Source organism: Pseudopodoces humilis, chromosome 3 (genome assembly GCF_049639895.1).
Source record: "Pseudopodoces humilis isolate 2021_Gansu_Grassland_sample_001 chromosome 3, ASM4963989v1, whole genome shotgun sequence".
Lineage (NCBI taxonomy): Eukaryota > Metazoa > Chordata > Aves > Passeriformes > Paridae > Pseudopodoces > Pseudopodoces humilis.
This window is the reverse complement of record NC_142202.1, coordinates 106,977,890-106,992,655: the sequence shown is the minus strand read 5'-3', so window position 1 is coordinate 106,992,655 and position 14,766 is coordinate 106,977,890. Positions and strand designations below refer to the sequence as shown.

General features: G+C 36.8%; 1 protein-coding gene across 2 annotated transcripts in view; it reads left to right on the top strand.

The window, feature by feature from the left end:
• The window catches only part of ATAD2B (ATPase family AAA domain containing 2B), a 73,814-nt gene that overhangs the window by 25,325 nt on the left and 33,723 nt on the right, over positions 1-14,766 (top strand). For both annotated transcript variants that reach the window (XM_014251462.2, XM_005521831.3), the window contains exons 9-16: positions 232-330; positions 1,271-1,382; positions 1,825-1,940; positions 2,727-2,901; positions 3,681-3,769; positions 4,538-4,697; positions 5,653-5,743; positions 11,552-11,863. In XM_014251462.2, the coding sequence (XP_014106937.2) occupies positions 232-330; positions 1,271-1,382; positions 1,825-1,940; positions 2,727-2,901; positions 3,681-3,769; positions 4,538-4,697; positions 5,653-5,743; positions 11,552-11,863 (1,154 nt within the window). The remainder of the gene's footprint in view (positions 1-231; positions 331-1,270; positions 1,383-1,824; positions 1,941-2,726; positions 2,902-3,680; positions 3,770-4,537; positions 4,698-5,652; positions 5,744-11,551; positions 11,864-14,766) is intronic.

The window sequence follows — 14,766 nt, the reverse complement described above, 5'->3', positions numbered from 1 at the left end:
TGGGGCTCTGCTGTCCTAGTAATGTTCATGTTGAAATAGGATAATCACTGCGGCAGTAAAAGCTGTTGTTCCCCTCTCAGATTATTTTGATACTTGATGAATCTAGAATTTGCATGCCTCTCAAACCTGAACAGTACTGTACTTGCCATTTCAGTTTCATTTTTATAGAAAACATGCCATTCTACTGCAAAAAAAAGACTGAGTTTTCTGTTTGTTTTGCCTCTTCAATAGGAGAAAGAAGCATGCCATTCACAGCAGTGATACAACATCTTCAGATGAAGAACGTTTTGAAAGAAGAAAATCTAAAAGCATAGCCAGAGCAAGAAATAGGTATCTAAGCATCCTTGGTCTTAAGAATGATTTGATTTTATTATTTATCAGAAAACAAGCAGAACTAGTTTATAATGTTTTATGAGCTCTTAAGACTTCTGATTTTGTCTGTAATTACCTGCAGATGTGGTTTAGGAGGAGTGCTGGTTATATATTAATACAAGTTTTGGAGTCTTATGAGTAGATAATTAATAATAATAGTGATAAAAAGATAGAAATACAAGAGTAGCTGTTTGATTCAGTTGGGTTACAAAAAACACCTCCTGTTGGTTAAAACATCATTGGTGTAATTTGGTCCTAGTTAATTCAGTTGTACTCCCAGCTCTTCCCTCTTCCTCTTGTGTAAGAGTTCATGCATTCTACACACCCAATGTACATTTTTTTGACCTTAGATGTATTTAGCAGTAATCTAAAAGTGGAAGATCTATAAGTAAGTTTATTCACTGATAACTAGGTAAAGGAGAATTCTGCAGGGAAAAAGAGGTTCCTCATCTTTTGTCTATCTCTTCCTGTCTGCCACGTCGTTCCCTTTTCCATCGCAAGGAATTCAAGCAATGTACAATGACCGGAAGTGTAGTTCTGAGTTTCACCTGTATCTTACTAGTACCTTTCTTCCTCCCTTCAACAATGTAGTTTGCCTGATATAATATCTTTGTGGGGCCTTAAAGGAAGGAAATATTTTTTTTTCTGTGTTTAATCAAAATAATCTGTCTGGCCTAGTTCTTCAGATTGAAATATGTGTATGGATGCATAAAACTAACTTTATGTTAAGGAGCTTCCAGATATATAACCGTAATTGCCACAAAAAATACTAGTTTTGTTTACCAATCTGGGAAGGTTATCTCTTTATGTAGTAGAAGGCATTTAGTCTCTTGTTTCTTCACCTCCAAACAATGAAAGCAGAACAGTATTTATTTGGTGTTTGTTTGTTGTTGAACAGGTGCCTGCCTTTAAACTTCAGAGCAGAAGACTTAGCTAGTGGAATACTTCGAGAACGTGTGAAAGTTGGGGCGAGTTTGGCTGATGTTGACCCTATGATTGTTGATAAATCGGTAGGTTTTGTTAGAGCTTTTTATCTGCCTTCCCTCAATCATACGTAAGCAGAATTCTCCACTGCCTCTTACTGATGTTGAAGTAAATTCATAAAAAGCTCACTGGTGTTTTTTATATTTTATTTTATTGTTATCAAAGCTTTTGCCTACTTATTCCTTTGGAATACAAAGCATTTTTTCTGGGACTTAGGCTGGATCTCCATAGATGTCCAGGCAGCCCTGGCACAGTTAACTGGCAAACCACATAAGCCTCATATGGGCAGCCAAGAGTTGACTTTCTCAACTGTTTTTTTCACATTTTCAAAATTCAGGGAAATCTTGTTGATCAATGCAATCAATTTTTCTTCTAATGCATTTTTAAACATATTATAAGTAAAGGTGCTTTTGTGGAAAGCTGCTACAATATAAACTTAATATGTTTTGGTTTTTTTTCTTCCCTAAGGTGTGTTTTGATAGTATAGGGGGATTGAGCCATCATATCCTTGCACTTAAGGAAATGGTAGTGTTTCCTCTTCTCTATCCAGAAATATTTGAAAAATTCAAAATTCAGCCACCAAGGTAGGTGTATTTACTCTTACTGTTTAATTTTTTTTATTAAGCTCTGTGGAATTGAAAATGCATAGGGGGTTGATTCTTTCCCTGAAGTGTTTTACAGTTCAAATAGATTTACATGTTTGCTACCCTACTTGTCTATCAGAATATGTAATAGGCAGGATGAAGAGTTAAAAAAACGTAGTGTATTTTTCTTGTGGTAGGAAGGTAAACTTTGTGATTTGGTTAAAGAAAGAATTCTCATGTGTTTTATTTAGTAGTACCTTGCCTTTCTTTCCCATTATGTTATTAAATATTTTACTAGATCAAGCAAAATGCTGATGTTTCTCTCAATATTATTAGACTGGGATTTTAATATTAATTAATGAGGCATCTTGCTATGTGATTTAAATGGGTACATGGTGTCTAAGTCAATCGAAAAATCTGGAGTATTTTTGTCACTTAATTACTTCATTTATAAGAAGTAACAAACATTGGTTAAGGTATTACCTAAAATCTAATACTTGAGGAGGTGGTATTTAATGTAAAAGAATCCTTTGGAAACTTAGTATGCCTTTGATTGATGTTCTTTACAAATCAAAGTTTTACTGATTTGAAAACATAAAACAAACTTAGATTTTATGAAGTCATTAATACTACAACGTTAATGATACAATACTACTACAAAATACTAATACTATGAGATCTTAAGTCATTCTTCTCCAGGCTCCCTGTCTTCATTATAAAATTTGACTTGGAGTTTTTAGGAGACGTAAAATAAGTTTGTGACTGTGTTGATCCATTTATCTTCAGGGGCTGTTTATTCTATGGTCCTCCTGGAACAGGTAAAACCTTGGTAGCTAGAGCTCTAGCTAATGAATGCAGTCAAGGAGACAAAAAGGTGGCTTTCTTTATGAGGAAAGGAGCAGACTGTCTCAGTAAGTGGGTTGGTGAATCTGAACGTCAGCTTCGACTCCTTTTTGATCAGGTTAGAAGAAAATACATTTTTTTCATATAATTTCTCTGTATGTTGTGTTTTGTGGTTCAGGTAGCCAAAGGTATTTGCAATTGAAACTAAATAACTGTACATTTTCATATATTAAGGAGGATTTTACCAAATGGCATATTTAGATGAAAAGAATGGAGGAATGCTGACTAGTCAGCATTGCTTGCTCTGGAAAATTAGAGAAAGAAGTCTCTTGATTTGTCCGTTAATGAAGCAAAGTAGTTTGGGTAAAACTTGAGGAAAAAAATATCAGTCAGTGTGTTTGAGTTTTACTGGCATGTTCAAGATAAATGCTGCAGAGGGGAGTGCATGATTGTCGTGGTTGTGTGTCTATTTTAGTGTTTTTTTCTGCTTAGAAGAGATTAGACAGGACATAGTAACATAAAGCAGTAAAATGCAGTTGCTCAAATAAAAGTTGTCAGAGATGTCCAAAGAAACAGATTATGAGCAGATAAAATCATGTTTTCTTTAATGGAGTGTAAGGTGTGTGTTTGTCTTTATCCTGTCCAGCACACAGTAAAACTGGTACACTGGTGCCATCTTGCTTACTTGAAGTAGACTGCACTCTGCTTTGCTTTGAAACACTGCTGGAGTTGGAAATTCAGTTTTCATTTCAGACTTTACACTTTCTAACAAAGATGTCTCAATATATATGTTAGTTTAGCATGTTAATGCATTCTAGTGAAACCACTTTTCAATGTTGATGGAGAACTTAGGAATTAACAGTGAGTTTAATTTTTGTTCTGTTGATTGCATACCAGGCATACTTGATGAGACCCTCTATAATCTTTTTTGATGAAATAGATGGTTTGGCTCCAGTTCGTTCTAGCAGACAAGATCAGATTCACAGGTAATATTTCTTCTATGCTGCTCTTATCTTGGAAAAGGATACATTATCTTGGTAAACTCTTAAATGTAATTTTTTCTCATTTCACAGGAAAGATTTTTATTTTTTCTGAAGCCCATTTACACTAGAAAGGACAGATTGTTTTTTTGGTGTTGAAAGTCATCTTTTCAGTCCTTCAGGCAAACTGTAATTTTCTGGGAACTCAATTGCAGTAACAATTACCCTTCAGCCACATTATTAGCTGCAAGATTTCCACAGCCATTCCTTGATTTACTGTTTTGTGCTGTGAACAGATTGTCTGTTACCAGCCCAACAGAATAACCAGTTGAAAAAATGTTATTCTAATGTGATGAATTGTAAAGTTCTATCAATAAACTGAACTCACCTGTGATTTTGATTCTTAATGATGTGATGTATAAACATGTCGTGTGTTGCTATTGTGTCATTTTTTAGAACATTTTTTAAAACAGTTTGCTGTTGGCTGAATTTTTTTGTGGCTGATTTTGATCTCAGTTTTGCTGTGCTCAGTATGGCGACACACTTGTACCTGTCATTCTATAGGTGGTGGTGTTTATGTGTCCATCTCCTTCCACTATGCTGAGAGAAATTTGGGGCCAGCAGACCAGGAGGCCAGTGGAACATATGAGACTTGAAATGTTATTCATCTGTTTGTAGCTTAGCTTTTTTCTTTTGAATGTATTCATTTTGCGTTTGAAAATATGAAAGTTCTTGCAGTGTTCCTTACACCTTATTCTGAAAACTCTCTTGTAGCTCTATAGTGTCTACTCTTCTTGCCCTCATGGATGGACTGGATAATAGAGGTGAAATAGTTGTAATTGGTGCTACGAACAGACTGGATTCTATAGATCCTGCACTCAGGAGACCTGGTCGCTTTGACAGGGAATTTCTTTTCAACTTGCCTGACAAGAAGGTAAAACTTGGAAAGGAGGTTTATTAATAAACATCTTTAGTAGATGAAACATTTGGATGCCTAACAACCAAGCTTATGAAATAAAAAGATTCATTTTTGTTCTAAGAATGTTTAACTTTAGGAAGACATTTTTAGTACAAACAGATTGTATATATATAAAGTTGTATTGAGCTTCAGATCTTCAGGATATAGCTAAAACTAAACAGAAGTAAATTATTCGCAAAAAGCTGAATTGCTTATCTCAAAACTATGGATTTGTATCATGAACTCTACCTATTTGGGGGCATGAAACTTATGGTAAGAGAAAATAACTTTAAGTCTTGTAGACTTCTAAGCATGTAAAAAATGTAGATGCACAGCCAGGCATTACAATGTTGGCAACAGAAACATTTCAGTTCCTTTTTCTAAACTCACATAAACTCAGCCATAATACTTCATGAATTTATACTTTAAATTAAATGCATTTTGTATGTGGATAGATGTATTTAGATTCTACAGAAATTTTAGCTGGAATTGTTTTGGGATTCATGTGTGCTGTGCTACTCAAAAGTACATAAATTGATGAGGCCTTTGCCAGTAGAACCTGTTACTCATAGGTGCAGTAATTAAAAATGAAATGATAAAATTATGGTAGTTCCTAATAGAATATGCGTTTTGATAAGTTCATGTATAATAATGTTGATCTAACAACTTAAAGTATGTAACTGGTGAAAAAAGTACTGCTTATGTATGAAATTAAAAAGAAGGGAAAAGCTTTATTCTTGAGAGACTTTGGAGTGCTAAGTTCTATTTTATATGTTACATGACAAAAGCAGGTCTATATAAATATAACTATATATAACTATATATAAATAACTATAGATTCACATGACTAAAGAATATTTCTCTCTATGATATGGATTTGACTTGCTAGTTTTTTGACCTTGTTTTCTATTTTTTTTTTTCTTTAAATCAGGCACGAAAGCACATTTTGCAAATTCATACCAGGGATTGGAACCCCAAATTGTCAGATCCTTTCTTAGGAGAACTGGCTGAAAAATGTGTTGGTGAGTATTATGTTGCTAATACTTTTACTGTAGAGCCTTTCTTTTCTATTTAAGATGTTGAAGGTATGTTAAATATATCAAGATTTTCTTGTCTCTACCTTTCTAAACTTCTGTACTTTGAACAACACTCTTTTTGTAGTAACAGATATGCTTCTGTCTTACTAAAACACAAAATGAGTATCTAGTAGTCATCTAAAAATACAACCACGTTTCCTTTCTGTGACATCACTGTCCTTATACAGGATGCATACTCTTAAAGAGAAGCAAAAATGAAGTTGGAATTGGAATCTTTAGGTAGACTTCCAATTAAATCGGTAAATTATAAAAGAGGCAGACTTGGGTTCTTTTCTGTCTGCTTAGTGAGGAAAAAAACCAATACTTGTGTGTGGAATTTTTCTTTTTTGTTAGTTTTGTACTGACTGGCATGCTCTCCTCTGACATAAATCCAGCAAACTAACCAGCCTTTCTAAAGATGAATTTTTTTCCAGATTGCTAGCACAGAACAACCTCAAAGTGTAGACATAGGTAGGGGAGAAAAAAAGCACCTCAGCATGAATACATTAAATACACCTTTGGAGCTCACAAAGACCTGCTGTACTCAATGGAGGTTGGTTGTTCAAGATAAGCCTGCTGTTTAATCAGAAATAAACCCAAATATTTTTTATAGTTAGTTTAACAGAGGAAATGACCCTAAAGCACATACCACAATATCTTCCCAACAACTTGTCATGCAAAGATACATCCTCTGTCAATCATCTACTTGGACGAGCACTGAAGTTCTCAGAAAAAGAGCAGTCTCAGATACCTGTGCTTTGGAATCCATCATCAGGGAATCTAAGAACTTTAAATTGAACATCAGTCCATTCAGTCAGCTACAGTACATCCGAATTATCCTCTTCATCCACAGGGACATCTCTCATCGAAGCAGCATCCCTCCGCTTTTGATGCACAAAGACTTCAACATCTTCTGGTGAGGAGAAAACATAACTATCCAGCAAACTCCAGTTTAAGCTTTGCCGGGTATAAGACAGCACATGACAAGCCTGTTTCATGTAAATTCTGCTTGAAGTATGCAAACATGTGGTGCTGCTTAGTGGGAAAGAGGGGATTAGGTGGGAAAAAAAAACACAGATGTTTCTTTAAAAATTCACCATATTTTTTCATTGAGAACACAATATTTTAAAATTTCAGGCAACAGGGAAAGCCATTTGTACATTTGACTGGAAGACATTCTTTGTGCTCCATAAAGCCTGTCAGTTCTGTGGAAGTCAGCTAACAAAAAGAAACACCCTTTTCTGTTTTCCTTGGCTTTCCTGCTCTTCAGCTACTGTACACTTGATTGTCTCCAGTCTGTATCGTGGATTTTAAGTGTTTCCATACATCCAAGATGAAAATCTTTGAAGTATTACAAAGTCTTTTCAAAATAGCTCAAGTAAGAATAGTGTGTCTTCTTCACCTTGAGAGTGCCTCATTGTTTCTGTAAGTGAAATCTGAAGCAATAAAAACAGACTCTTCCAGATTCTTTGTGGCCGTTACCATTGGGATTCACTGGCACACATGTATCTCTGTGATACAATTTATACCAGTCTGCTACTTCACTTGTGGGCAGGTTTTCTTTAGAAAAAAACAACCTTCCCCCCACAAAAGCAACAATCCCTCTTTCCCAAGTAAAGGCTGCCTAGACTTTACGGGCTTTTGGCACAGCATGGTTGATACCTCTCTCCAGTTCAGCAGACTTGGCAACACTTAACTCCAAGCTTTTGGATCCTGATGAAGAAAATTGCTGAAATACTCCCAAAGCAAATGACTTTGGGGAAGCAGGTGTATGTGCAGCTCAGAACTCCTTACGATTCAGGGGCATAATTAGAAGGAAATTGTAAGGGAAAAGCCCCAGGACTTGCAAAAAATAGGTTATTTCCTGAGGGTTGATTTTTGTCCCAGGTGTTATGGATTACAACCTTTTAGCGGATTTCTGTGTATGTGAGAATTAAAGACTCCACTCCCCTGAATGGTGTCATGCAGTGTGTGTGAGCTGAAGTGAAGCAGTTTGGAGAGAGCACAGCATTGCTCAGAAAATCAGACATTTATGTCTTGTTAGTACTTTCAGTAAACACATATAATTACTATATGTCTTCTGTTTACTGGAGATGGGTCCCAGAGACCCTTAACTTTATAGATCCTTTCTTATCTCATGTGCTTATTACCTTGTTTGGAATAGTAACTTTCTGTAGGTAGAGAGACTTACATATGAACTAACTCAGTCTTGCAGGAAACAAAACATACTAGCGACTGAAAAAGTGTGAATTCCTCCATCTGCTATTTTGCAGATGAATCTTTTTACAATGTAGTAAGGGTTATTTAAATAATGTTATTACATAGAATTCCAAAAAGCAAACTATTGGGCTGAAGATGCTTGTTAAAAATATTCTGTGCTTGTTATTGCAGGAATATTTTGTGGCAAAATGATACTGGGTTGGATTTTTCTTTCCCATCCTCATGTAATGATGGTGAGGGAGATTTTGGCATTACCATTCCTGTTTTTCACGATTCTTTAAAATAAGCCTAGCAGTTATTTTTCATCTCTGTCATCATGCTGAGTTGTTTGCTAACTCTCTTTCCCTGCAGTCATTTTGGGAGTTTTGTAGGGAGTTGCACAACATAAAGTGTAAGAAGTGGTCAAAATTGTTCACCAAAATGCTTCGCCCCATTCAGGAGTACTTAGTTGCAGGCTTTTAGGGTGGGTTTTAGGCAGAAGAAATTCTAAAGAGAACACAATTTTTTCACAGTAGAGATGGCTGGAAAATTTTGGTGATCAAAGTTCATTCCTTGGATACCTACATAGGAATGCACTTGTTTGCTGTCCTGCTTTTCGAAAGTTGTACTTCAGAAGTGTTAAACAGAGTTTGGTGGTGCTGGGTAGAAAAAAATGGGCTACATGACGTTTTATTCTAAGTTAGGGTGTGCCAGTACATTTTGACTGGCAAATTGGCCATCTTTCCTGAGGTCCTTCAAAAATGGAAGCAAATGCACTGAACCCTGAGTTTATATTACTGTAATTTGGGTAAATACTGCATCAGGTTATTTACTGTTGGCATGATACATTTTATTTTGTTTTGACAATACTTCACTCATGTTTTTCTTCTGCTTAATCAGTGTGTGTTTGCTTCTTAGCAATAAAAAGCTCTTTAATGTTTCACCAGGTACAAGATTTTTTCAGTTTTCTTGTCACTGAAATGAATGTACAGTATGCACAAGAGAGTTCCTCAAAAAGAGACACCAATTATTAATCTTCAAATGTAATTGCTCCTGAGAAATGAGAAGGAGAAATGGAGACTAATTGTGTATCTGATCACCTGAGAATTTAATTTTAGAAATAGGCTACAGGCTATTATTTCCTAATTTTGCAATTCTTTGGAGATACACAAGCGGTGATTAAAATGACTGTTAGAAAGCGATGTTACATCATTTGTTAATAGAAAAGTTGGGAAGGATCTAGCTCCTGGGCAGCTGAATCTTTCCACAAAGATACTAAACTAGCTTCTAAGGCGACAGGCATTCAGGGTGCTGCATATCTTTAGCACCTCTTTGAATTAAGCTTTGGCTTAGTGATTTTTGTCACTCATTTTGTGTTAAATCTAGCGTCGTTTTTGGATGAGAAGTGGACCAATTTAAATGGGAACATGATACCTGATACCTAAAGTACAATGCAGAGTTTAGAATCCTGCTTGGTTTCTCTGATGCACCTGTATCTACTGTCTAATAGTTTCATGTGGTTGGAGTGTGCCTGCATAGTTTTGATTTCATGTTAAATGAAAGTTAAAAAAACCCTAAACAACATAACTTTAGTGCTGAAAACAATTAGTTGTCAATTGATTAATACAGTGGATATATCTGAACATATTTCAAATGTAATGTGTATTTATTTCAAGGTAACTTGGGAATGTGAATTGCCACATACGTTTTAGGTAACAGTGATAGTGTGGGCTCACCAGTTGTACGCAATTGTAGCTACTGACCTTTTTATAAAATTGCAAAGCTTGGTTTGAAAATTGCAGGAATCATCCAATATTTATGGTGATTTTCCATATGGGTTTATTTCTGTTTTGCCTTTTTTTTTTTAAATTATTTTCCTGCATATATAAGATAGGTGCAGTTTGAAGTCTCATCCAATTTAAGTCATCTTTATAGCTGAAAAGTAGGTATTTTTTATTATTATCCCTCATTTTAATATATCTGAAAGACAGGGATGTAAAAGTGTCTACAGTCTTCCATATTAATTGCTTCTTTTTTAGTTTTAAAATATGTTTATGGAATCAGCTTTGTTTCTTACTGCTGTATGGATCTTGTAAAAATATACATGCCAGGGAGCACTGAAAGAACATCAGAGACTAAAGACAGGGAAGCAAGGCAGGTCTCAATTTTGTAACTTGCTGCTGCCTAATCATAGAATCATAAAATGGTTTGGATTGGAAGGGACTTGAAACCTCATCTCATTCCAACCCCCTCTCATGGGCAGGGACACCTAGCCCAGGTCGCTCAGAGCTGCATCCAGCCTGGCCTCAGACACATCCAAGGATGGGTCAGCCACAAATTCTCTGGACAGCCACTTCAAGTGCCTTATAGTAAAGAATTTCTTCCTAACGTCCAATCTAAACCTGCCCTCCTTGGTCTTAATCCAAAAATAGAGTAGAAAAAATGCAAGTAATGTAAGTCTTGGTGAGGAGGAGGAAGCCTGCTAAAAAAACAGTTGAATGAGAATAGTTTTAACTAAAGATTTGATTAATTGCCTTCTATAAACACTTAATTACAAACCCATGAACTTTTTATATGGCAGTACCTCAGTGCAACACATTTTCCTATAGTGACTCAAATTCTCCAAATGTCTTTTCTCACTGGAATATTGTTTTACAGTTTTTGCAAGATGGAGCTATGGTGCCTCAAAATATGGAGGCATATTAATGTCTCTTGCTGAGAGAGATGGAAAAACTTGAAATCTAATTTCTAGCTCTGGGGAAAACCCACAAACTATTAGTACTGAAAAAGACTCAGAGGTATTAAGTCTCTCTGTATTTCATAATTATCAGATCTATGTTTTTCACTAATGATGATTAAGCAATTATAGGTAGCCACCTGTAGATACGTAAGAAGATAGGCTAAATTAAAATTTTAATGCATTTTAACTTCTACCTTTGGTTATATTAGTAAAGTTATGAAACTCTTAAAAGTCTAAAACATTTTTCTTCATAGTAGAAGTTAACATTTTTCCAAGAATTCAGAGTATGCTTTTTTAATGAGAGATTCCATCTTTTCCATAGTCTACTCATGAAATAGTTTTCTTTATACTGCTCATTTTTTCAGACTGTAAAAGTTTAAAGTTGGTGATGTTCATTGTAACAAAATTACTTTGCTATTAAAGAATGTATTCATGTGGAGATACTAAAGGAAAAAAGGAGGAGAGGGACTAGCCTGTTAAAATTGCACACATACATTAGATAATATTAAGGGAAAAGAAAGCAATAACAGACCTATAACCCAGTTATATTTGATAACTATATATCAAATGATATAGTGAAAATGTAAGTAATTTAAACCTCTTTGTGTAATTAATTTCTTAGTATATCTTATAAACATGTCTTATTTCTTTGTATACAACACTGTCATCAGATTATGACCTGATACTTTTTGGCAGATGCTTTATGGACCTTGACAATTAAGTATCCTGATTTGTTTTGAGCTGGATGCATGTTTGAGTATGTGTGGCACAGCAGTGCCGTTTCATGGAAGTGTTTGTGTTTGTGTGTGCACTAGGGTACTGTGGGGCTGACATAAAAGCACTTTGCACTGAGGCTGCCTTGATTGCCCTGAGACGCCGCTACCCTCAGATCTACATGAGCAGTCAGAAGCTCCAGCTGGACGTTTCCTCAGTCGTTCTCAGCGCGCAGGATTTCTACCATGCAATGCAGAACATCGTGCCTGCCTCCCAGCGTGCCGTGACGTCTTCGGGACACGCGCTGTCCCCCGTCATCCGGCCACTCTTGGAACGGACCTTCACTAAACTCCTCGAGGTCTTACACAAAGTGTTCCCTCATGCTGAATTCAGCCAGGGTGACAAAAGTGAAGGTATGTGGTTTGGGGTTTTTTGCAAATGCTGTTTTAGTTTGCAAGTGTTTCAACTCCTCCACCTAACCTTAAGTCTGTTGTGTATTTTCTTCAGTATTGTTAGGATGTAAATACTATTTGCTTGGATGTTGCATAATTGATTTTGCTAATTCCAAGTTGTTGTAGGATCTAATGACATGACCTAAACAGAGCAAGGTCCCATAGGTGTGAGGGCCATCTATAAAAAGAACTCAAAAGTAATTTACAATTTAAATACAAGAAATTATGGGGCATAATTAAAGGTCAGAACAACAACAAAAAAAACCAAACAAAAACCAAAACAAACAAAACCCCCCAACAAAACAAACAAAAAAAAGAAAGTGAGACAATGTTGCTGAATGTAACAGGAGCTGAAACTGGTACTCCTGTCCGCAGTGGTTAGCTTTTGTTTTTTGCTTGCTGGTGATGCAGAAGCTTTGGGGAACTCATAGCTCAGCAGGTGTTTTGCTGAGGTTCCTGAACCTATGTAATGGTCATGTGCTGATTAAGAAGAAAGTCCAGAGGCTTCCTTCTCCTTGAACTGGGCCCGTCCACTTCCACCCCTCCAAGCTGGTTCTGTCAGCTTAGCAAGTGGAGAACTATTGGCTGTTTGGTCAAGTGAACTTTTTTTGCCAAATTAATGAGTAAAATCAACTTACTAAGGGGTTAGTGAATGCCAGAAACCTGCTGCAATGGGAGCAATGTGGGTACATCAAGGAAGCAAGGACGGACTGTTTTGACTGGCAATGAGTCAATAGTTTCTGGGATTTTTCTACCCAGCTTTTCTCTGAGACATACTGTGATAGTTACTCATGTCATTTCTTGCAAGTTAAATGCTGCACAAGATACCTTGGGTTTGAGACATACTTATTCTGATGTAGTCCACTGTTCTCACCTCAGATAATTCTCACCCCCCAACTCTGTAAAACAGTACATGTGGGGTTGCGTATGGTTAACTTGAAAACAACCCAGACATAAAGCAAAGCCATGACTTTCCTCTCATTCCTGTTCCAGAGCATGCTTTCAGCCTGCAGCCCAGGCATCTTAAGCTGATTCTTGTGCTGGCTGCTGAAGTTCTCGAGCCCAGCTGTGCATTTTTGCTCTGTCCTTTCCACTTGCATGAGTACCTCAGGTCCTTTGTTAAACTGTTTTAGCCAGAAAACTCATCCAAAAATGATGTATTTATGTGTTTTCTGCTGACTGTCGGGTAGCTGGAGGTTTTAACAAGTGTTGGAGTTGGCCAGAGATGGGCCCTGGGAGCATGTGGTGGTGGGTAGGGGGAAATGAGCTGGCTTTCAGCTGCAGTTAGATCCTATTGGGCTCCCTCAACTGATAGTTATTTATGATGCATGAGTCTCTGTGTACTGCTAACCTATTAGTAGAACCCAATTTAGAGATTGTCATTCTTGTTGAAGAATTGGTTTAAGTTCAAAATATTTTCTTTGGTTAAACTTTTTATATTGCTATTTATTATTGCTCATTACTGCTGAGAAATTGAGTTTGGAAGCTTAAGTTGATTTAAATAGTAGTTATACTAGATAATTTGCTGCTATGGGTACTTTTAAATGTTTGTAGATAATTGATTTTGAAGATGCATGAATTGAATTTCCTTTTAGCATTTTCTTTATTTTTTTCTTACCTCCTTAAATTCAAGAAAATATTGAATGACAAGCTTTAATCTTTGTTAAAACCAGAAAAATCCACTTTCAGGTTCAATAATTACACATAAATGTAGATTATGCAATGGGGCTTCAAATTTTTTTTTAATTCTAAGTCAAGTATATAGAACATGCTTACAGGTATGCTTACAATCTGCACATCAGGTTTTCTGCATTTCACAATAAATTCCTCTTTCTTGTAATTCAGTGAGTCAGATGCTTGAGCAGAGGATGATGCTTGGGATTAAAAGATCTTTTAAAATAATTGTGTACTTAGGGAGAAGAAAGCTGAGTCCAGTGCATGAGCATATGACTTCCCTACATATAGTGTACTGGAAATTCTGTCTGTTTTAGGGATTGTTTTAGTGAGCCCAGAGACAGAAGGCCGATGTCCAGTTGATTTGGAGGTCTCCATCCTTAGCTTTAGCTGAATATCCAGCAGCTTCTGTTCCATGTTTTCTTCCTGTGGATTAGCTTTTGGCCACTGCTTGGGGTCTGCAAGCCATTTTCTTCTTTGCTCCCCAGTAATGATTGTCAGGTGTGTGACTGCATCACAACTTGACAAGAGATGTGGCACATCCTCATCCTGTGGCAGCAGCCACATTCCTGCCCAGCCTACTCTGAATCTGTTTTCTTATATCACACAGTCAGCTAAGGGAACCATTGATGTCTTCTAACATTTTTTCCTGGAGCCCTGGGACAGTTTTTCCTGTGGCTTAGATGGCATCTCCATCCGACACTTATCAGTGCCTTGAAGGCATTTGTTTGTCCCATGGTGGTTGTCTGATCAGTGTGGCAGGACCTGTGCCATTGCCTCATGTAAATCCAACAAGTCATGGAGTGGATTGGGTATTTGAGAGCAGCACTTGGATCTCTGTGTATTTCACACTTTCATTTCACAGCAGTCCCTTTTCTGAAGTGGCTATGGCCAACTTGAGCTGCTCTTGGCATGTCTGGGGGTTGTCCTGAGCAGCAATGTGCTACAGTGGCTCTGGGCTGCTCTCAGGAATGCTGACCATCAGCAGAGCTGGCCTCTGCAGCGCTCCTGCTGTACAGCTGACTGGTTTGTGGCCATTTTCATCCCATCATTGCAGACTTCCTTCCCTATGGAAAAGAGAATGAGTGGCCCTGCATTGGGCAAAAGAGCTCAGCTTCTTTCCTGGGGCAAATAAAAATCTTGCAGCAGTTCTTTCCTATTATCAATCACAGAGAGGTAACTCTTAATCC